At 42.5% G+C, this 23,869-nt stretch overlaps 1 protein-coding gene across 2 annotated transcripts; it reads right to left on the bottom strand.

Moving 5' to 3' along the window:
• Positions 1-1,030: 1,030 nt before the first annotated feature.
• Positions 1,031-23,074, bottom strand: hic1 (hypermethylated in cancer 1). Of its 2 annotated transcripts, none has more exons than XM_051930849.1 (2): positions 22,880-23,074; positions 1,031-8,682 (listed from the first exon to the last, which is right to left on the bottom strand). In XM_051930849.1, exons 1-2 carry the CDS (start codon positions 22,899-22,901, stop codon positions 6,491-6,493), a joined length of 2,214 nt encoding a protein of 737 aa, XP_051786809.1. In that variant the 5' UTR covers positions 22,902-23,074; the 3' UTR covers positions 1,031-6,490. The 2 variants fall into 2 exon arrangements, with proteins under 2 accessions (XP_051786809.1, XP_028662485.1); XM_028806652.2 differs by lacking the exon at positions 22,880-23,074 and adding an exon at positions 20,722-21,080.
• Positions 23,075-23,869: the final 795 nt, after the last annotated feature.

The following is a 23,869-nucleotide window of genomic DNA, read 5'->3' on the forward strand; positions in this document are numbered from 1 at the left end:
TCATATTCACCTATGTGCTCATTAGTAGAGAGCAACTTAAATAACAAAACCAAAATGTAAATGAAAGCAAAACCTTAATCAAAACAAAGAAAGCTAATTTAGCATTTTGTAAGATAAACATGCTTTGTGCATTCATATAAAAGTTTGACACAAAGAAGATAGAAATGAACTTCGAGCAGACATGAAAACATGCATCCACGGTGGTCCCCATGGTCAGAATGTGAGGATCACAGTGTTCAGTGAGCCAGTCTATATGCAGTATCAATCTATCTTCCTATTTCAAGATAAATCAAAGTCCTTTGTATTTTCTTTTTTAAAAACTGATCATCACTATTCTTGATCTGTTCTAGCTATTCTGTTGATTATATTGTCTATCTAGTCTGTTTGTAATTCTCTGTTTATTTCCATGAACCAATTCTCTTAAAATCAAGATGTTTGATTTGGTCTGAGAATGCTTTGAGAAATTGTGCTGTCTTTAGTAGACAGATTGTATGCATAGATATAATATCTTTATATAATTGATCCTGCTCTGTACATATTACAGTATGAAGTACCCAGGGTGTTTGTCAGTACATTTATATGTTCAGCCTGAAGTGAGTTTTACCACAGTGTGGTTTTCTTAAGTCATTCCAGCCTGTAAACAAAGTTACAAAAATGTACTAAGTTTGAGAACAAGCTAGTTAGGATTTCTGAATGTACTATTCTGTAATAAGCTAATATTATAAGGCACAGTAGGACTCCTATATAAAGATTATAACTCACAACAAAAACCCTAATTATTTTCTGTGGTACAGCAAGTATTTTAGAAGTTGTTTTTTTCTTAGAAAAATCTGAATGTTAGTAAATAAGATGAATAAAGACCGATTTTATAGTAAACCCCACTTTTGCATTGGTATTAATTTGCCAATAACTGTTGACACTCAGGGCTCAGCATGCCTAGTCATTTAGCTTCCATTTATGCTGCCTCTTTCTTGATTATTCTTACAATATTTTTGTACATATGATTCACAAATGCAGACAAACATTTAAATCCCTTTGAAACTTTGTATTTCATATTTTAAAGGTTGAATTCATCTTAAAGTTAATAAAATTACATAAACAATACAAAACTTCTTTGTGAAAGCATATTTGTAAAAAATAAAATTTTAAAGATGCTAAACATTTTTAAGAATTCAAAGGTTGCAAATAAGTGGCAAGATACCCTTTATCCTGTAATACTCTGTTAAGACAGCTTTGGCTTGTTTTGATTTCTTTCTTTAAACACAAAAAACATTCACCTTCGTAAATTTGTAACATTAAGTCTTGTGTCCTGAGGTATTCTTAAGTTTCACTTTTATGTTCCTTATTTACTAAAAAGAACAAGAAATATGTCCCACCCTCAGAATAACATGCTACTAAGAATACTGGATTCCTTTCCAATGAATACAGCGCACCCTCATTTCCCTCAAGGCAAACCCCCTACTGACCTCCCCCTTTTTCACAGCTGTTGAAAGACCTGATGATCAGCGGTGGTCCTGGTGGGCAGCAGTGTCTGCACTTTTTTGTTCTAACCTAATTGCTAAATGAGAAATCAGCGATTACTGAGGAAGCCACTTATTGCTCAAGTGATATTTAACATTTCCCACCATTAATTGCTTATTTTAGTCTTAAACTGCAGCATTCTCAGTTTTTAATCGTTCCTTATTAGCAATAAGATGCAGATGACCTAGCGGTTATGCATTTACACCTAAGTGTATTCATTGTGAACTATCTGGTTTAAAAAAACATTTGGAAGGAAACAACAGAAAAAAAAGTGAAGGACTGAGAATTTTAGGCTTGAAATCATTTGGATGATATCCTTAGAAAGGAATAAAAATATCTGCAGTATAAGATTGACCAGACATTGCAGGATTAAAACATTAACGATCCATGAAATTAAATAACATCTGTTAGAGGCAAGGATTGGTTTCTAATAAGCAACTGGGTTGGAACAAAAACCTTCAGCCTTTGCAGCCCTGCTTTAGAGTGCTGGTGATTACTGCACCTTTTTTTGTTTTTTGCTTGACAAGTCTCAAAGATGACAAATAGGGAAAAGTCATTTAGGCTTGCGGTTTTTCTTAACAAATGGGTTACTGCCACCTACTTTTTATTTCCTGTAATCAGATATTGGTTTTCTGTGTCCTATATAGTGCTGCCACTTGATGTCTAACCCCAAACCCCACCTTTCGTCTTTACCTGTACAGTAGTTAACACGAGCAGTCCCGTCCCTCTCCACAGTCCCTTTATCTACTTCTGTTAGCAGTTCTTGCCATGAGGAAATTCTAGATCTTTGTTTCTCAAACCCCACTCTGTTTTCTAATGGATATCTCAGATGATATTAATTTTAAAAATCTATATATGGTGTCTAACATGGAATTGAACCAGTTTGAGATTAGATCCTTCAAAATTAAAAAATGTATCAAATGGTTTATTAAAATAACAATTTTGGGGCTGTCAAAATGTATTTTAGCTATTCACATATTTTTTTGTGTTTTAGATGGTTGACCATGATTGCCAACCAGATTTTGGAAATTGTAACTCAGAGTGATTAATTGCTAGATATCAGCCTGTACAATTTAACATGCTCCCCTGCTAAAAAAAAAAAAAAACAAACATCATCTGTTTTTTCCTTGCAGCAGGATAGTTTGACTTTTATTTATGGATTCTCCCTTCTTCAGCATTGAACAGTGAAAACGGATATTACTATATTTGTTTTTTTTTACTGAGCTTTTAGTAATACTTCACAAACATTTCCACTTTCAAATACTGAGTAAGAGTAGGAATGTTATTGAAACAAAATGCAATTTGAGGAAGTGGGTATTTAACAATGTGTTGGCCATTTTATGTCTGTTTTACAAAATTCAGTGCGTAGGTACATCACGGCTTTCAGGTGATGATAAAGTGCCAATCGACAGACTGGTCATGCTATGACTGGACAGCCCTTAAGCTCTTATTGAGTGGGCTTTATGTTTCATTTTTCTTTCAACAGCACTCATTTTGCATAAATATTCACATAAATGCAAAGTTTAAGCAAAAGGGAGGAACAAGTATCTACTCGCTTCTAAAAAAAAAGTGCTTTTTGACCTTCCTTCCAACACGGAGAAAGGCAAAAAGTGGTATGAATTTTAATCAGACATGTTTAACTGAGAAAACTGAAAGCAGGCAACCAATGAATTAATTATTGGCCAGAACCTTAAGGAGTCTGATTTCAATTTATGTCTGTATAGCTAGACATTCCCCAAACATTTCAGAAGTAGAGCGTTGTATTTCTTATTGACATGTTCTTCCTGTTGCTTGTTTATAATGATAATAATTCCTAATCTATAAAAACTTGGTTTGTCACCTTGGCCAGAGCATAATGTAGCTCAAGCCTCATTATACCTCCCAAGGAAAAAACTTTCTGAGGCCATAGGTATATAAAGCTATCTTCATTAAGTTTGCAGAATAAATTAACTTGCACCAAAAAGGGACTTGTTATTGCAAAAGATTCTAACAGACTGCAACCTTAACACCTACAGAGAGAGCAAAGAGATTGGCTGGAGAAAACCATTCACAAAGAGCACTATCGGAGGAGTGAGTCAGCAGTCCAGCCCTTCCTCATTATCTTTTCTTGTAGCCTATTCACCTGTGGTTGTCAGATGGCAGTGAAGAAAGCATTTGGCCTTGTGTTTCTCTCTCTCTCTCTTTTCTCCACTAACCCTCACCTCCTTCCATGGTATCACTTCATCAGAGGTTTGCTGTTCAAACCTCCTTGGTGAAACGGTAGGATTTGGTAATAAAGTAAAAGAAATGAAGAAAAAAGAAAAACCTTTGTGGTCACAGTGGATACTCACACCCAGGAAGCCACGAGCTGGGGTTGGGCTAGTGTGGCAAGTGTGCTGCCTGCTGCCTGCTGCCTTGGTTTGCATCATCTGAAGGAATTTCACTGCATGAGATCTCTATAGTTAGAGGCTTCTTGAGAGATATAGTAAGTAATTGCTCAGGATCTGCTAATCTCTCAAGGGAAAATAAGGAAAAAAACATTTTTTGGGTTTACAATCGCATCTGGCGCAAGAAACGGAAACTATGGTTTAACTGCTCTGCTATTCCCCTGTTTTGCAGATTGAACAAAACTTGGTTAAAAGGCAAAGGGAACAGTGGATGCACTCCAGTATATTGGCACCAGACTCTCCTGTAGTGTGTATTTATGTGCAAATCTCAGTTTTGAAAATCAATGCTGTGAATGAGAGGTCACAATTTAACGCGGATTACACAAGCATCTGGCATTCTGTTTGTCAAAGAGTCAGAAAGAGCTTGCCAAATGGGAAGTAACGTGTTTGATCGAAACCCCTCCTATGGCTTCTGGGATTCAGGCACACAAGCCTAATTACATGTTAAAATGCTGCGTGAAATACAGACATGTGCTGTGACGCCTGCCAGGGAGTGGGTTCTTCAAACTGGACAAATCCTGGGCTGTTGCACATGCAGGGATGAAGAAATCCTAGTTAAATTAGGTCTGTTTTTAAGTAACTTGTATTTCTAACTATGTCTTACCACAACCTCTCACTACTGTACTTTTACATGTGGATAACAACAGCATTAGTAGTAGAATACAGTGTGTCCAATTAAATTAAAAAAAAAAAAATCTAAAAATACTGACATCTGCTACTGACGCATTCCTAAAAAAGAACTGGCTATGCCTCTAGTAATTTAGCCATCTGACCAAAAACTTCTGACTGGTCAACAGGAGAACCACAAATTGCATAAAGGGCATTGGATGTAGGCGACCACTGAGTATTTTGATTTTTGTTTTTTGAATTTCACGAACAGTGACTGATTTGTTCTTAATTTATATTGTTTGGTGAAGTTGGGTGGCCTCTCAAGCCCAGCAAGGGCAACAGATATTGTATATTTTAAATAAATCTTCATTGCAGAGGTTAAAAAGTAAAACACTGTCTCTATGTCACAGTTTGCAGCAATTCTTGCCCCTGAACACCTTAACCAAATATCAAATTGAAAAATTAATTCAGCTTGAAATCTGAATAAAACAGCCTAAACAAATGAGGAGTCTGCAAAATGTGGTGGAGATATGCACAACTTTGTGGATGGGCAAATCGGACAGACACGCTTTTTCAGTGTTAGATGGCTGACAGTGTTTTTAGCTTGAAAAGACTTGTAAAGTAATTAGGGAAAACTCTTTGGTCTTTTAGTGTTATGTTAATTTCTTTTCTGTTTGTGGAATTTAAAATAAGCAGATTTTTTTTCCTTAATTTACAGTTTATAAAATGTAATCATTTCTGGGGAAAGGTGGTATGCATTTAACTTGATAACCCCTGATTAAGGTGCCAGGGCATTATAATTGCAGTCTACTGTAGCAATATTAAAGCACTGGAAATTTTAGAACAAATTCAAAAATGGGTTGCAAGGGGCTGGAACCAGCCACTGCACCACCAAGCACATAAACCAATCCTGCATGATATGCTGCATATACAGTATATTGAGATAGGTAGATGTGTGTGTGTATACAGTATGAGAGGGAAACATCCCAAGTATCCATGTATTCATTAATTAAGCTGCTTAAGTTACATGCATCCCAAGTATCCATGTATTCATTAATTAAGCTGCTTAAGTTAGATTCAGTTGGTCTGTACCTTATTCTTTATGGTTTGCATTATTGTGGGTTAGGTTTTTGTGTAATACTGCATTTCTCACTGAGTGTGGGCAGAAGCATACCCATAAGACTGTGTGCTGCCTTTATGGAACACTATAGTTCATGTGACTGCTTCTGCAGTTTTGAAAGCCGATTAGGTCCAAAATATTGCATAAGAGTCAGTCGTGGCTTTCAAAAATGCATGAGCCAACCAGTGATGAGTAGAGGACCTCAAAGTGTGACATTAGATCTTACTGTTCTCACTGCTGCACTGTTTTTTTTTAACAGCTGAAGAGAGGGAGAAAGGGGTGCATGGTGGAAGTTTGAGCTCAATTAATGTACATATTACCCAGGAATCCAGTATCCAAACCATAAAAAGAAGAAAAAATAAAGTAAGTCCCAAACTATTTTGACAGACTGTAATCGCACTGGCTTTTCTTTCCAGCTTGTTCACAGCTCGCATTTCCTATGGTAGACAGAGAGTGCAAATGTTGACAGCCGAGAAGGGTGGCTATGTGCTTAGATCTACAAATCCCATAAGCTATACACAGGTTTATGTTGACTGCAGAGTCTTTGGCATAGAAAAAAAAAAACATACTTGGCTCTATAGCTCAGTAACAGTCGAGATATAAAAATACTGTATTATGATCCTTTTAACAAAAGTAGAAACATATAAAACACTGTATAATGTAAATTAAGCCTAAATGAATTGTTCTTTGGTTTGCTTTCTCATAACATTCAAAAGAAAAAGCTGCTGTTCATATTTTGTTTGGGTGGCTCACAGTTGGAGTCTCTTCCAAAGAAGGACAGTCTATTTCGAGTCCATCCTCAACATTTCCCACCTTAGCTTGGTGAGAACCTATCGATGACTCGAGACTCACCAACCAGGTGGGGAGCCTGACTTAGGACCTCAGAGGCCACCTTCTCATGGTTGATTCCCAGATGCTCTACTGCAAACTTGCTGAGTGGATATAGGCTCTCAATTGCTTTTGAGTCACCAAGAAAGTGCTGTGAAGCCTGCGCCAGAATTTCGGAAGCTGCCATCTTCTCCTGCTTCAACCCCAAGTGCTCAGCTGCATACTTGCTCAGTGGGTAGATGCCTTCCATGAAATCCATCTTAATCTTGCCATCAGGACCTGCACCCCCTCCTACTGTATGCATTTTCATATGGCTGATGAGATTGCGCTGCTGGGCAAACTTGCCCCCACAGACCTGGCACTCATAGGGCTTCTCCCCCGAATGGATACGCATATGTTCTGTCAGCCGATACTGCCGAGTGAAGCGCATACCACATGCATCACAGGCAAAGGGCTTGAGCCCCAGGTGGCTGCGCATGTGTCGCGTCATGGTGCCACGCTGCGTAAACTTCTTCCCACAGATGCTGCAAGGGTATGGCCGGGTTAGCCAGTGGGTTTTCTCGTGCTGCCTTAGGGTGGCAGGATCTTTGTAGGACTTCTCACAGGAGGAGCAGCGGTACGGCCGGATGATTTCCCCCACCAGACTTGGACTGGACTTATCCAGGTAGGAATTGCCACCACTGTTATTGGTGCATCCCATCTCTCCTCCTGAGTCTTTGCTATAGAGTTCTTCTTCTGTATGAGCCTCAACATGAGCATTGAGTTGTTCAGAGCTGGGGAACCCTTTCCCACAAGGGATGCACACATACAAGTTGTCCCCAAAAGATTCAGGGTCATAGGAAAGATGGAATCGATCAATGTTACCGGATGGGGAAGGGCCATCACTGCTGGCACTTTCCTCACTACTGCCACTCTTGTCATCTTCCACATCACAGACTAAAGATGCCGAGTATCCCCGCCGGCCACCTTCCATTGCATGTGGAGGAGGTAGTGAATCATCCAATTTTTTATCTTCTCTCCGGCCAGGATCCTTTTCGTGCTCACAGTCCTCGTCGTCTTCAGGGTAACCCGCTCCTGGCTCGTGCTTCATCCATCGGTAAACGCCTACACTTCCTCTATCCTCAACATCCCGTCCCAGGTCAGACTGTACTTGAAGGTCTGAGTCTGGGCTTGGCACGCAAGGAAATGGGTCTTGATTATGACTATGCTGCTCAGGGCTTAATGAGGAGGAGGGAGGGTGAAGAGAGGCAGCCATCTGAGACAGTGGTACAGTGTGCTCATCAATATCCATCTTGCTATGGAAGTTTGGGGTGGGCTCTTTGCTGGAGTAGGGGCTGCCGTTGTTCACCAGCAAAGAACCAGGTGGGGTTTCACGGCCAGGACCTAACTGGGCCTGCTCAGCCCTGTTCATAAGTGAAGCAGTGTCTTCATGGGGGTGGGTGCCTGGATGTTGAGAAGAGACCTGGCTTTGAGAGCCATGACATTTTTTGGACAAATCTAAGCCGTAAAGTGGGGAACAATCTCTCTCAGAAAGCCGCGTACCCACTGTCTGGTGGTATATTTGACTGACCTGAGAGGAGGGGGCATATAGCTCTCCTGTGTGAGTGGCTAGGGGATGTGTAAGCACAGAGTCCATGGGTGCTATTTCAAGGGGTGTCCTAGGGAGATTGTTCCCTGCCACTCCTGAAAAGCATGACTGGATCACAGGAGTGGAGGCACGAAATGCCCCACTTCCTCTTGAAATTTTAGGATAGCCCGAGTATCCTGAGCGGATGTGACTGTACTTCCCATTGCGCTTCAACTTCTTTTTGCACAGGGCCACCAGGTCCAGGAGCTGCAGGTAACTTGCTGCTGCCAAGACCGCACTCAGGTTTTGCTCAGTCACTTGATCCCCATCGCTTAGCCGTCCAGTATAAATATAATCCAGGATAATCCGGAAGATCCCTGGGCTTACCATCTCGTGATCCAGGTTGATTAGATTGTCATGAACTACCAGGGATTTCAGGTAAATGCTGCTGGCAGCTAGGATATTCTTGTGTGCCCGGAAAAGAGCATTCTGTACCACAATGATAACATCACAGAGGAAGCCTTTGGTCCGTTGCGTGTTGAGCTGCATTAGCAAATGTCGAGCGTGACTCGGTACCTCCATCGCATCCAGCATTGTCCTCAACCCTCTGCCTGTAATGAGAAGAAATGGCAAATGAATATTACCGGGGACTGCTGTGTCTCAACAGACCCCTCAGTTTAAATTCCGATACCACCACACCAATATTGAGATGCATTACTGAATTCTAAAATTGCTTTAAGGTGGGGTAGCTATTCATGCTTTTCTACTGTACCATACTAATACTTCGTATTCCTTCATGTACTGTGACGCAAACTGCTTTATGATACACTGTAGCTCACTGAGAAAGGGCTTGAGTGGATCAGTTTACTTGCAGGTAGTCCTCATTAAAACAGTAACATGTTTTTGATTAATTGTTGTTCACTGTGCACAGTTATAGTGCTTACTAAAAGAGGCACAATATTCAGATAAACACTAGAGATGAACATCCATCCATCCATTTTCCAACCCGCTGAATCCGAACACAGGGTCATGGGGGTCTGCTGGAGCCAATCCCAGCCAACACAGGGCACAAGGCAGGGTGCCAACCCACCGCAGGAAGAGATGAACATAGATTGATTAATAGCTCTGTAAATGTCAGAGCCCTCGCCAACAAAGGTGCAAATGAAATCCTTCACAAATGTATTTATGAAATACTTGTCTCTTTCTTGGAAGTAATATTGTTATTACTTAAGACCTACCTCGTAAATTACTTTGTCAAGGGGATGGTGAAGGGAATTGCATTAAACTGAGTTTCATTCTTAAATTAATCTCTGATGTAAATCCTTCACTCTGTTATCAATCCCACATAAACTAGTTCACCATCATCGAGAGGCCGGGAGCCTCTTCCAGCAACCTTGTGTGCAAGGCAGACACCAGCTCTGGACTAGGGACCGGTTTCTCTATAGTCGGATTAGTAATGCTGTCTTCTGTGGGCGATGCTTCATTGGTGCATTCTCTACGAAGCACTTTGTGTTAGTGTTCACTAAAAAGGAGCTATAGTAAATAAAGGCAGACTAATTAAACGCTCAACCAAGCTATAGTTCAGCATCAGAAATAAGCTGTATAAAAAAAATCATGATCACAGGCATTATAAAGTGCTTTGTGAATAATGTTCAGACATTGCTTATTTTAACATAGTGTCTTACTAGTTACAATAATAAATACCTACTAGAACATGATCTAAGGTTTATCAAACTAGTAGATTCAATTTCTTACAGAACCATAAGCTGCAGCAAAGACATTTTATGTCTGCATACTAAAGAGTTCAGACCATTGCTGTGAATCCTGACAGGTGGGGCCTAAAGTTGGACCAGTTGGTGAGAACATGACGAGGACTGCTTAACCCTTTAGCTTGGTGGACTGTGGTTTGGTTTGGAGAGCTGAGGTTTTGTGGGTTTAGTTTCCAGTGCAGGCTGAGCGCACTCCTTCCAGTAAACTGGTGTTAAAGCCGTGGGATGAATCGGAACGTGCTTTGGTTTAAAGACCAGTTGGCGGAGTTACCCTTTGTTTTTTTTTTTGTTGTACTAGGGTGTTGTACCGTGTTAGCCATTATGAATGTAGAGAAAAGCCAAGCAAAATGACACCTTTTATTGGCTAACTAGAAAGATTACAATATGCAAGCTTTCGAGGCAACTCAGGCCCCTTCTTCAGGCAAGATTGTAATCTTTCTAGTTAGCCAATAAAAGGTGTCATTTTGCTTGGCTTTTTTTTTTGTTAAAAGGATGCCTTTCAATTGGTAAACTGTGAGAGGAAAACCAACAATTGTGGCATTGCATCTTGCCCAAAGCAGTGCTACACATTTTCATCCTCACTGCAAGACAATGCCGCTTAACAATATTAATGAAAAAATATTCATTAATGCAGCATTAACATTTTTGTACTTTTTCCCCAAAAGCCTCCACATAGCGAATAAAATGTGTTTGGAAAACTAAAGCAAATTACCCATCAGCCTTCAGGGAACCTGCATAGAAAGCAAAAATAAAAGTTTTTGACTTCTATTTTTAAGTTGCCCCCTCAGGTGAAACACAAAGGGAATTCATGCAGCCTCACAAGGCGCTGTGCTGAACTTACTGTAGGGAAGAAGCCCGGCCGACAGACTGCCAAGCGAAGCGTAAAGGAGCGCACCTGCTTGGCTTGGCAGCCCCTGTGGGGATTTGACTGTCTGCTAAACCTTATCCTGCCCCACCTACTCTGAGCACAAGGGCCAACTCAGCAATTCGATAACTAGCACAAGAAATTCCCCAAACGGCTTTGATTACGGCTTCCGCTGAGCAGAGATGTTCTGTGAACATTTTCAATTTTGTTTGTATCCATCAGTATTATCTACATTTCACTTTTCATAATGTGCCATTTGGGATCATGTGAGTTCACTTATTACCGCATCTATGAAAACACATTCATCCATTTTCAAACCTGCAGTTCAAGATAGGTAGGGCCCAAGTCCATATGGGCAGCACAGGAACTACCCCCAGATAGCATACTCATACAAGGCCACTTTAAACTCTGAATTATGAATCCACCACACTCTTAAAAATAAAGGTATCGGGATGTTCTTCAGAGCAATGCCATAAGAGAACTGTTTTTAATTCTGAAAAGACCCATCACCATGAAGTTCCCAGAAAGAACCTTAATTTATGAAGTATCTGTGACGGGCTATACAGCAAACTACCATGAAGAGATGCTAACAGATTTGTGAAATATCTATGACTCCTACATTTAAAAGGACTCTCACAGCAGATATATAACACAGGCTACATTCAGGTTTTCTTAACCTGTTAGTGTCCTGCTAGGGAACCTACCATATGTTAAAGATTTTAGGTTTCTTCTAAATATTAAAAGATCCCTTCCCAGAATGAAATGGTGCTTTGTCAAGCAATAGTTCTATGTATAATCACACAATTCAATAAAGAACCATAAAGTGCCCTTAAAGAACCGGTATTTTTAAGAGTGTACACATTCAGTTTACTATGTATTTTGTTTATGTACTAACATTTGTTCTGTATTTTGGGTTCTATCCTTACTGGGTATAACGTCTTTTGAATGCATGCATCTAACGTTACATTAGGTTTATTTAGTTATGTTTAGTTTAGTTATGTATTTTTATCAAATGCAATATACCAATTGTATATGAATGAACAGACGCAATTATTAAAGTTTTTTTTAGTAATTTTAGAACAGAGTATCAAAGCTGTAGACAAACAACAGAGGAGTGACTGAAGAGTTACATGCAGGCTCAATGAGTACAGACCCTCGCACTAACTAGAAGACAAGGCAAAATGATGTCATTGAACATCGTGGGATCTAATATATATATATATATATATTTTTTTTTTTTGCTTTGTATTCTTGTTTAAATTCACCTTTTATAGCGGTCAATGTGATAGACGCTATATAAGATAACACATTACTCGAATGTTCAGCCAGTTTCAGACGGCCTCAAAGAGAGCAGTGCAAAATAAATGCAATTTGCTAGACTGCAGCTTGCGCTCGTTTATATCGCATGTTTTGTAACATCTCATTGGAAAAACACTCAAATTATTAGAATAAAACGTACAGCATGTTCGTAAACAGTGTTCAAATATGAATTAATCGACCAAAGTTTTAAACACCGACTCGGGTTCAGCGGCAGGAGGGCGTTGTCCTGCAGAGCTGGAGTTGGTGTCTGCTTAACCGAATAATTCGCTGCTTCTTCATTCATCACCCGAAGTATTTGGAATTATGAGTATCCACCTTCTGTCTTCCGTCGTTTCTTAATGTCACTCATGCTAATGATTAGCAGTTCCTAATTAAGAGGGGGCAAGAGAGAATATGAAGATACGTAAAGTGGTCTCTTTGAACTAATTAGGGTAGTACGTCTTTAGTATTTATTTGCGGTGGTGATTAGTTGAGATCTTCATTTTACTAATTGATGAAAAGCACAGCGCTTTCGAAAATATTTTGTACTTAGGCTTTTAGCGATGGTTTCAATTTTGAAGTGGTCCCCTTCGGCGTGTCAGTCCCCCTAAACGGGAACACTGCCTCGTCCGCTCACGCCCGGGGTGTCATCTAAGAAAGTCCTTTTGACAGTTCTACCTGCACAGAAACACCGAGAGTTACGTGCTCTGCGCCCAGCCACACTGTCGCTCTACCCGATGGCTCCCGTGTACCCTGTGCAGCTTAGTAAGTGCAGCATCTCACCTAATATCCTCCTGAAAATCTTTAGTCCCTGTGAAGTCCAGATATGGAACAGTCCCAATGTTAAATTGCAGTAATTCGTGCTTTTTAAGTGCCCAAGTAAGCAAACCCCAGCGCCTCAACTAACAGTTAACACGACCGGCAGGAGCCTCTTGACAGCCAGGACAGCTCCGCAGCAGCACGTGCGCGACTCGATGGCGTACCACAAGTACGGTTCTCCGCTTGAGGTTCGTTAGGCACAATCAGATCCGAAGCTCAGTAAGCCTTGTCTTGGTGTGTCGATGCCCGTATGTACCCATAATACAAAACAAGAACTAACAGTGCGATTTAACTCTCTTAAAATGCCAAGCCAGTTTTGACAGTTTGCAGATGCTGACCAGAACAATCTGCCAGGAAGAGCTTTAGCCCCGCAGACACTCACCGTTTATTTTAACCCAACCCATGTATACCCTGTCAGCCTACACAGTTTAACTGTTAATAGAGAAAAGATTACCCGCCCCAACACCTGCATACAAGTTCAAGTACATCGATGACCATCCAGAGGTATACAGAGGCTATAGAGGCGCGCACACAGTCAGACACGAATACGTACATCAAGTCGGACAGGTGCCGCCAGACGCGCTCCCACGACTCTTCCCTCCTACTGTGCTCGTCAAAGCAGGGTCGCAGGTCCCGGCGGCCGGGCTGCATGCCGATGGCTCGTCAGTACTTCGACTGGTAAGACACTAGAGGAGTGTGCGTGTGTGTTCGTCTCTCTAGTTAGGTGCAGTCAGAGGGGAGGAGGTGTCAAAGCCCCTGTGGGCACTTCACTGCGCTTTTTTTCTCATTAAATGACATCATTTTTTGGCTTCAAAAATGAAACATTACATGGCAGGGTTAAGACTGCTTCTGATGGACAACCACTAACTAAAAGCCCAGTTTCAGAAAACAAATGTTGCAAACAGAAGAAAATACCAAGTCTAGAATGAATCGATTTTTTTTTATTTGATTATACTCCATATATTTCGCCGGCCATGTGAGCGAGTTATCTACCTAATATAGCGCCTGTCACACCTATCTGTCTATCTATCAATCTATCTAAACTACATAAGCAGGGAGACGTCAGGGGAAATGACTCAGAACATCACATTAAAATCTGTTCATGCGTCCCAGGACGTTGGACGTTATCTATAAAGAAAAAAATGGGTTGCTTTAGCGATCTTATCATGGGTCGTGTTTAAACGTGCACGCGCCTTGAGAATTTTTTTTTTTAATTTTTTGATTCAGCACTTTGTCAGTTTCACATCAGTATATCTCTACTTTAGCAGAGGAAGTGGTTGGCACTGAGTTGTGTGTGTGTGTTGTGTGCTGTTTGTTTGTGTTTCTATGCATCTCTCTCTCTCTCTCTCTCTCTCTCTCTCTCTCTCTCTCTTCTTTTTTTTTTCTTTAGCCTAACTGGAGTTTTCTTCTGTCCACCGGTCATTCGACCTTACCTTACTTATTATTGCCTAATCTTGATTGTTTGTTTTATATTAACTTTCTTTTCTTTCATCTTGTAAAGCGCTTTGAGCTGCACGGCTTGTATGAAAACGTACTACAGTATATAAATAAATGATGTTATTGTCTCTCCTGGTACGGTTTAGCACAGTTAATTTTTCCACGCGTGTTCCACTCCAAGTACTTCACGGCACTGTCGTCTTCATTTTGTTTCTTGCACAAAAAGGCGAATATTCAACAGCTCGCCTTCATTCGTTTTACAAACGCCTGACGGGTAAAGGTTGTGGAGTGCACGAGCCCACAGAGACACACAAGAGTGTCCACAGGAGTGCTCCCACTCTCACTCTCAGCATCACTGCGTACCGCTCGCACTTCCACCGCCACGACACTTAGCTGTCATTTCTCGCTGTTTGACAATTCGCACTTGCCCGTCACTGGATGCCGCTTAATTCAGTTCCTTCTCATGGAATTCCTGCCCATTCCTCAAAATACCCCCGTGAGTGTCCGGTGTGTCGGCTGGAGGATTCACCTCCAGGCCAACTCTCTCTTTTCTTTATTATAGCATCCGATTGCCAAAATGCATTCAAATCAGCCGTAACACAGATGGACTGAATTTATCCGCGTGGCCTTAATGCCGCGTAGGCGCTTTGGTGGGACACCTGCGACAACGGCTGTAGGACATGGACCCCCCCCCGGCTCGCCTTGCCAGAACTGCCCTCGAGTAGCGAGCGTCCTTTTCCGCCGCGTGTAAAGTTGTCGTTATTGAGGAGCAATTTGACAGAAGCTTCTTCCTGTCGTTTCTTTCCCGTATTTTCGCTGCTAAGAGGGCTCTACTGTGACCGGCTGAAACAATGCTGCAATATTCACGTTACTATTATTATGTTTGCTCTTAGCACTGATGTTATAATCGGTCACTCTTTATTAACAAGCCGTTTCCTGCCAATACTTCAAAGGGCTTCGGAAAGCGCGATAAGCATTACAGTTTAAAAGGTTTTAGGTTTCCTAAATATGCATTACACTGCGCCGTGTCTTTATAAACTGTTTTCAATACTGGAAAAATGTCATTTTTAAATTATCGCGTTAAATAACTCTAAATTAATAACACACCAGCTTCGTTTTATATAGCGCCTTTCTGCAGTGGTTGTCCTTTATACAAACAAAAGGAATGTCGTCACAAATCGCGTACCCGTTAAAAAATAATTCATAAAATGTTCGACAATTTACACTAAAGAAATATGAAGCTTAAAATTAAACCATGTAATGTCGGATGAAATTTGTTAAAAATGAAACGGCCTGCAATTTGTACATCATAATTAAGTTTTCGTATTTTAAACAGGTATAACATTATTAATGTTAAGTAATCTTAACCATAATTGTTAAATTAACTGGAATCCAACGTTTCAAATCTAAGACAAGTCTTGTTTAGTTTTTGTGTTTACTTTGGTGTTTTTAATGTGAACCTACAGGACTATTTATTTCACGGTAAACGACTTTGAAAATATCCGTAACATGTCGAGTTTGGGTCATCGAATTCATTCAGGAGTTCGGAGTGGAATTCATTTTTTGTAGTTTTTGTATAGCGCCTTTCAGTGCATATGTCGTAACTTGTCACGTCAACCGTGACATCGCGTGCAGTCCGAACTCACATTGCGCAGACAGAATTGAATGGCCCCTATCCTCATCTATTCGGTGGTCTTTCTCGAGCCCCTCGCCCCCTGTCGTTCAGTGATACACAGGACGGGGGATTGTGCCCTGGACATTTGTGCCCGTCCCGCTCTCTTTGGTGCCCTTGGAGGCACTGGGGCAATTGTATTGCCTTCATGGTGGACGATCGGGGTCTTTAGTCCGATTTTCATTTCTTTTCGTTTGCAGGGACATTCGATTATGGTTCTGCTTATCGTAAACTACTGTAAGTAGAGCTTAGAAGTCAATTTAAATATCTGAGACGTTATCATCCTTACAAATCGCACAACTGTGCAGTTGAGAGGTTTCTTTTCCTTTTTCGCCAAACAGGAAAAGGGGGCTTGAGATGTCACTTTCTCTTCGTTTCTGTCTGCCTTTGCACGTCTGATAAACACTTCTGTAACTGACGAACACACGTCAAATATAACAAAAGGAAAATCTCGTCACAGCTCAAGTGGACTCCACAAATGAGGGGCTCCTCTCCAGAGCAAATGTCCGCGGCCTTCTCTGATGCAGCAGCAGAGCAGGTCGAACGCCTAGTCGGTTTTTAATGTCGTCAATTTTGTTTTTAGGCGCCCTTGATCTATTAGGTGACACACGCCATTCTGAGGAGTTCTGAACTTTCAGGTTCAGCTGACGCCCACGCTTTCTGTGATACATTTTGCCTTTTTATTTTTGTGAAGTGCGTTTGACTTATTTTTGCACTTCATTCTTTTCCATTTTTAATTATTTTATTTAGTGAATTGGCGCAAATAAGATCCGAATTTTTCCCAAAACAAGAGAGTTCATCTTCGGCGTCAGATCCCCCAGGTTTTGCAAACAAAATTTTGATGATGGAATAAAACTGAGCAAAGCAAGAAAATGTGTGTGTGCGCGCGGGGGTTTTCTGATACGTGTGTATAAGTTTACCGCACATCCATGCGTGTCCTGCATTAAAACATAGCCTTTGTGCTGGCACGGCTTCCTAAAACCATCCCCTTGCAGCCTCTCTGTAATGTCAAAATGGGAAACAGCTTGGCCGTATCCATACATTATCGTCGCACAGCATTAACATGCAAAAGTGGAAACAATTGCTTTATATGTGCATCATTCAGAGTCGGCTTACCTCAGCGGCTCGGCTCTGCTGCTTATCTACTGTATCTGTGTCATCCAAAATCAATTTAGGATGTTAGCCTGGACGCCACTTCCAGTAACCTCATCAGAAACATCAACGGCGTAAAGCAAAGCACATGGCGGCGGGAGGCAACAGCACATCCGAACAAGGCGCAGGTCATCCCCTGGTCATTCGGTTTGTGCCCACACTGCCTCCCAGAGAGGGGCAGAACGAAAACGGGGCGCCACCAAAGCAGCCTTGTTTTTTAATGGCCTTTATGAAAGGGAATGCGTCATCTGCAGGAAATCACCGGTTCGACAGAGCGCGCCTCGCCTCATCCGCACGTCTACCTGAGCGAACGCGCCTCACTTGTGCGCCAGGCCCGTGCCTTTATGAATCCAGTTCGGACACCTCGATATCACGAATTCGGTCCGTTTGCTTTAACGTTATCAGCGCATCTTGCGCTCAGAATCCTTCGTTTTAATTTGTTTTTCGTTTTCTATGCTCAATTTCTTTGACATGTCTATTTGTTTAGGTATTTATGTTGACACTTTTTGTATAATTTAAACTTTTACCTATTTAAAATAATTCTTGATATTAAAAAAAGAAAAAAAAACAGCATTCTATGTAAAAGAACTTTTATTAATATCACGAATAAACAATCTGTCAGTAATTTAAAACGTTAATGCAGTGTGGGTCACGGGTGAGCTAAGCTGTACGAAAACAAACGGCACTTTCTGTCCACTGTGCTCACTGCATCGACTTTTAGTGACAATTTCGGAGGGGATGGAGAGCCGACACTCATCAGAGTCAACCAGACAGCTGTCGCCTGGCCCACCTGAAGAGCCCCTCCACACTCACAACAATGCAATCTGAGGACCCCGCTGACCTGTCTGGAACATTCTGGGATGTAAACTGGCACATCAGTGTGTGTAAAGAAATACACAAGCAGTGTGTTAAAACATGTGACGCAACACACACACACACACGGGGCACCCCAACAATAAACGTGTCTCCGTGCCGTAGCGAGCGGCATTTTGGGGTTTGCGCATCCGTGCAGTTCCCCGTCACAATTACAAGAGTTCTTCCACGCAGTGCTTTCCGTTTATTTGCCATTAAAAAGAGGAATATACAAAGAGGTACAGTATATATATATATATATTTGTCTGCTCTTCAGAATACAATTTGTATAAGTAGGCCCATTTAATATTTCAATTATGTAAGTGGGTCTATTAATGTAAACGTTAACATTATACAAAGTTACTGTCTGTTATACCTGCATTGTTATCACTCTTAAATTTAATATTGTTTTTTATTAGTATGCTGCTGCTGCTGGATGCTGTATGTGATTTTCCCCTTGGGAATTAATAAAGTATCTATCTGTTTCATTTTAGTTCTTTTTCTCCAGGCACTTCTTCGAGCTGATTTTACACGTCGGGCAGGCGGGGGACTTTCTCGTTAAAAAGTCAGTCAAAAACACGCTTTTAACGGGGTTGCCTGTGTTCAGAAGGCCTCTCCTTTCCCGTGTGTCAGCACGGCGTGTGACCGGCCAGGCCTCCTTGAAATGGGCACAGCGGCCTCTTCCAGTTTCCTTCGTGGATTCCCAGCTGCACTCCGCTGACTGAGAGCGACTGACACATCAACGAGCCTTTGAAGGAGAAGGTGGGCGCTGCCTGTGCTGTCACCGGGCCGGAATGGTGTCTTCACCGACCACTTGGTGTCTGTGAGTTTCGTGGTTCACAGGTTTTCTCAGTTCGCTGTCGTGGAGCCGCAACTCGGCTAAACTTGTAGCCGCAACACCCCCCACCACCCCCGAGCAGACAGTAAGCACGCGTGCTGTTCTGAGGGTCTTCGTCCTCCGTTCGTAAGACCGGGCGCTTAATGCCTCAGCTCAGGTGGGAGCAGCCGGACACCCTGGGCTGTGTAAGACCCTCGGAGCCGATGGTAAAGCCATCCCCCGTCTTTGGTGGCGATGCTTATCACCTACACAAACGGGAGGTTGGAGCGCACCGCCATGCAGCGTCACCTCACATCCACAACTCACCTCCGCAAACGAACGACCCAAAGCGCAGAGAGCCGGCGGGCGCAGCGCTCGGGGCAGGGGGCTGCACGTGCTCACACACCTGGAGGGGGCTCGCCTGTTTAACAAATGCGGTTTAATGAAATCGCATTTCTAACATTCCTTGACGTAACAACATGACGTCTGCTCGGTGAGGTGCCTGCACTTCATACTCGGCCGACTGGCATCCACTAAAGAACTGCGTGTGCGACTTCAGCGATTATTGGTAAGGCGCGCGGCGCTCCGTTGTCAGCCACAAGAGCGCCGTCCATTATTAACAGTAAGCCGGGCTTTAAACATAAACGCACACGATGTGGAGGGAAAGCTTGACTCGAATTATTTATCAGTTTCACTACAACAGGCAACGACATTCCTGTAGATTGCACTTCACAGGTCTGAGGTGTCAATCATGGCGCGTGGCTTCATCAGCTTTGCATTTATAGACCAACCTTAACATATTCACAAAAGACGAAGTTACCCTGGAATTCCACAATCAAATACTGTGTCACATAAAAAAATATTTTTCGTACCATAACACTAAGTTCTTGCTGTAATGATCATTGTTTACTCCCCGAAACTGCTCCGCTGTATCTTTTGCTGCTCCAAGTTTTGCTGCTTTTACGGCTCTAAACCTCACAAGATTCATTTAGTCAGTCAATATTGGGATTAGTCATTATGTGGCAAAATGAAACAATCGCATCCGAAATGTTGAGCCTTTTTAAAAAAATAAGTAATGCATGAATATCATAAAATATGGCACTAAATTCAAGCCGCCTACTCCTCAAAATTCATGCAAATGTCGGTAACGGGATGGAGCATCGAGTAAGCTCTTCGTCCCCTTCTAACGGGGCAGCCCTCTGGTTTCCAGTTAGGCGAATGCAGTCAGACAGCCCACCAGGGCTGCGGGGTCGCCGTTTTGACCCTAATCAATGTCAGGCGCGGCCTAATTACGTGTAAGTGTGAAAAGCCCAATGCGAGACGCTGAAGTAAAAGTTCTTAACTGTGACTCTCCGAATTTCAAACAGCCAACATCAGCGAGTCAGATATGCATTCAGGACTGAAAAACAAACACACGTGTGCACACTCATCCAAGCTAAGTCCTAGAAATGAGCCCTTAAAAGTCCCGTTACACACTCTTTTACACACAAGCCCCCTCGTACCCTCCGTCAGAACAAATAATGCACATCATGGTGATCATCGTCATTACCAACCTCTTTAATGTGTTGGCCCCTTTTTTTTTGGAATAATCTCCCAACATTTGTTCATAACACGTGAAACATTAGAATTGACATTTCTAACCACAACCTATAAATGACGGCAGATTTGTCACTTTCGTTGAATTACTTTTAAATGCAGGCATGCACGTCACCTTCCAGTCACTCGATTATCATATGAACATAATCAGAAAAAAATCAAATACAGTAAACTGCTGGAGAACTTCAGTTCAAAATTACAGTCAGCCCTGCGTTCTGGAAAAGCCAAAACCTAACGAGCTGGGCACTAAAAGAACTGAAAAGTTTCAAAGCAGCGCTGCCGATTGTTCGTTACTCTGAGCCTGCGGGGACGCTGGGCTCTCAGCTGCAGCTGCTTTGTAAAGAAAGAGGCGTCTAAAGGCGCTCACGTTACCTGGATGCCCAGATCCGTCAGCCATCCGATATAAGTCTCGCTTAATGATCATCTCAGCAGTCTTCTAGAGTCATGTCTGACGTCTCAAGTCTGAACTGCCAACCTCCCGAGGATCATGCCAGCTTCCTCAACCACTCTGCCAACTCCTTGCTATTAATTGCTCGCTCTCTCTCTTCTCCCTCGCCCCCTTCTCTCGCTCTCTCTCTCTCTCTCTCTCACTATCACCCCTCCTAAAAAATACGTGCCGACTCCAACATCAGTTTCCTTCGATTTTTTATTTTGGCAATTTCCTTAGCTATTTTTGTATTGGAGCTCTAACAGTTCTAGAGATAAAGAGACCTCTATGAGAAGTAAGTGTTTTAGCGCCCCATGTGATGTCAGGCTATATTAAAACTAAAAGGTAAAACCGAGGGCAGGAACTTCGAGTGACCCCAACTTGAACTTTACACACATCATCGCAGCTTCTTAAAGAGACAGCCGCTCCGTTTCCTGCACTCCACTGCCATGAACGCGCCTGGTGCGCGCTTAGCGCTTCAGCCTCGGCATTCGGAGCCTTGGGCGCGCTCACGCGCACGCGCACACACACTCACGGGCATACGCAGGTGTCCTCCGACGACAACGGGTCGCGCAGGTCCGCTCAGCTCATCGGCATCAGGGTGGGCGCTTCATGTCCCACGACAGTCAGCCGGCGGTTAGCAAAGGTTCTGAGGTGTTTATAAATATATATGCATATATATACACACATACAAAATATAAATCTGTAATTACCGTTAAATCTTGTTAGGCTTTGAGAAGGCGCCCTTTAAATTCTCTTTTTACGACCTTTCGGCTTTTAGCTGCGACACCTATAACTTTTTCTGCGCACTGCTTCTTTTACATGTGTCATGTAATCATTCATGTTAAAATATGTTGGACTGTCCATATTATAGCCTGGTATGACTGCAATGTGACGGGGAAAGGTGATTAATTAATACGATAATTGAAAGAAGCTGTTAAAATTGATTGTTTCTGAAAACATTTTTTTTAAATGTTAAGTGTTTTCTATGTTTATTTTCAGAGTTTTAGGATGTACTCTCATAAATTTAACGACTCTGTAACGGCGTTTTACCGGCTTCTGTGGTTCCTCATAAAGCCATCACTTAGCAAAAAAAAAAAATCATTCTGAGAAGATTTCTTTGAATGTTAAATGGGGTCTTGCGATTTGAAAAGGCCCCCAATATGTCGAAACATACTTAATGTACAATAGGTTAGCATAGCAAAACCTGGACTTTGTAGGCAAAAAGAGTTGTTTAAAAATTATAAATGCCGTAGCGGTTTTTGGGACCTCGAATGTAAATACATAAAACCTTCAAGCGTCCGGACCCCCTGAGATCAGAAATGATCCGCATGGCATCGCTCGGGGGAGCCACTTTGGCACTTTTATTTTGAGTGTATTAAAATTATTAGTTATAATGCAACATCGTATACATATTTTTTTTTAAGGTTCCCTGAATTTATTCTCTTGAAAAGCATCTTCTCTTCCCCCAATTCACTGTCACCTTTGAAGGTGCTAAATGAGCCTGAGGGGCTTCCATTTCTTTGTCATTTGTTGTTTAAAGTTCTGTGGTCAACACGAGAAAGAAAATCAAACAAGTGAACAGAAGATAAACGGCTGATGTTTAAAGTAGAGTTGCATTTGGCTTCCGCTGTAGCAGGCACGTAAAGCCTCCCAAAACGGTGAATATCTAAAACAAGCAGTGAATTCTTCAAAAGCGAAGAGATGTCACCTGCAAACCTCCCCCCCCCCCCCCCCCCCCAAGGCCGCCATTCACGCACGAGGGTCTCAGGCGTGCATTGCCGAGTTCTCATGGAGCATCTTTGGCTGTCGGCTTTGTGTCCACCGGTGGTCCTGCAGTGGGTACGCCTTAAAGCCGAGACCTCTTCACCAGGACAGTGGACACACACACCTTTGCTTAGGCCTGTTTTAGTTCTTTAATGTTTGATTGATAGATAAAATCGGCCATCTTTCTTGTTAAAAAATGTAAATCCGCCAATCAATAAATTGTGATAAGATAAAAGAGAACGAGGAGGAGGAGAAGCCGCTCAGCCGTGCCGTGCTCGTTGTCATTTAGGATTAAACCGGTAACGCAGAGGCGCTTTTAGATAAGAATGCACTTACGGTGAAGTCCTCTGCACGTCATGCCTTGAGGTTTCAGATTAGAGAAGAAGTTCGACTTCACTTCTGACAACAGGCAGCCGAGCGCACGAATGGGCGGACCGGTCAATCCGAACTACAGCCCTGAGCAGGGAGGAGGGCACCTGCTTAACCCTGGAGGGCGCCATTAAAACGGGCAACTCCCCTCGGACCACCCAAAAAGTGACACTCGGGCTCTCTTTCTGTGGCATGTCGTCACCTGCGCGAAGTCAACGAGATGACAGGGACATTTTCTAACTGACATCCTCATGAACACCGTGTCTTTCTTTCTTTCTTTCTTTCTTTCTTTCTTTCAAATGATAATTGTGTTACTTTGGCTTTCTAAGATGACCGCAATCTTTACTCGGCAAGTGTCGTAAGACTGTCTGAAACGCTTGCTCGATGAACTGAGAGGGGAAAACAGAAAATCGCGAATGCACCGCAGAACAAAGTTCATGACACCCGCCATCACCAAACACTTTCCACGGTGACCGCAGAGAGCGGAATCCGAATGCTTGGGGAGATGCCGCTCGAGGCACGAGGACAGGAGGAAGCGTACCGTGACACACATCACTGGCAGATCGTATCATGCGACATCTTTTATCTTGGCTGTTGTTCCGTTTTCGCTTTCTCTCAGCCTCTGCTGCCTTGGGACTCTCTCGCCCCCTCATTTTCTTTCTTTCTCTCGCTGCACGTTGGCCCTCTGAACCTTCGGCTCACCTAAACGCCCCCCTCGGTACGGCGCGGCGCTCTCATCCTCCGGCCATTGTCACACTCGTTTTCCCTCAAGTGTCGGCACTGTCACCTTTTTCTACGGGGTTGTTTGCCGGTTTGTTTAAGCGAAAGCATCTCAACTGCACGTTGACAAAGAGATCCCATTGCGGCAGATCCGCGCGATTAAAGCCGTGACCTAAAGAGGCGTAGACTGATAAAGGATCTCAGAAACATCAGAAAGTCAAGTCTATCAGTTGCACT

This window comes from Erpetoichthys calabaricus, chromosome 8 (genome assembly GCF_900747795.2).
Source record: "Erpetoichthys calabaricus chromosome 8, fErpCal1.3, whole genome shotgun sequence".
NCBI classification, from domain to species: Eukaryota; Metazoa; Chordata; class Cladistia; order Polypteriformes; family Polypteridae; genus Erpetoichthys; species Erpetoichthys calabaricus.

Coding starts and splice junctions, on each gene's coding strand:
- hic1 (XM_028806652.2), bottom strand. CDS start 20,773: ATGATCATTAAGCGAGACTTATATCGGATGGCTGACGGATCTGGGCAT. Junction 8,683..20,721: donor TGACGGATCTGGGCATCCAG/GTAACGTGAGCG, acceptor TTCTCATTACAG/GCAGAGGGTTGAGGACAATG.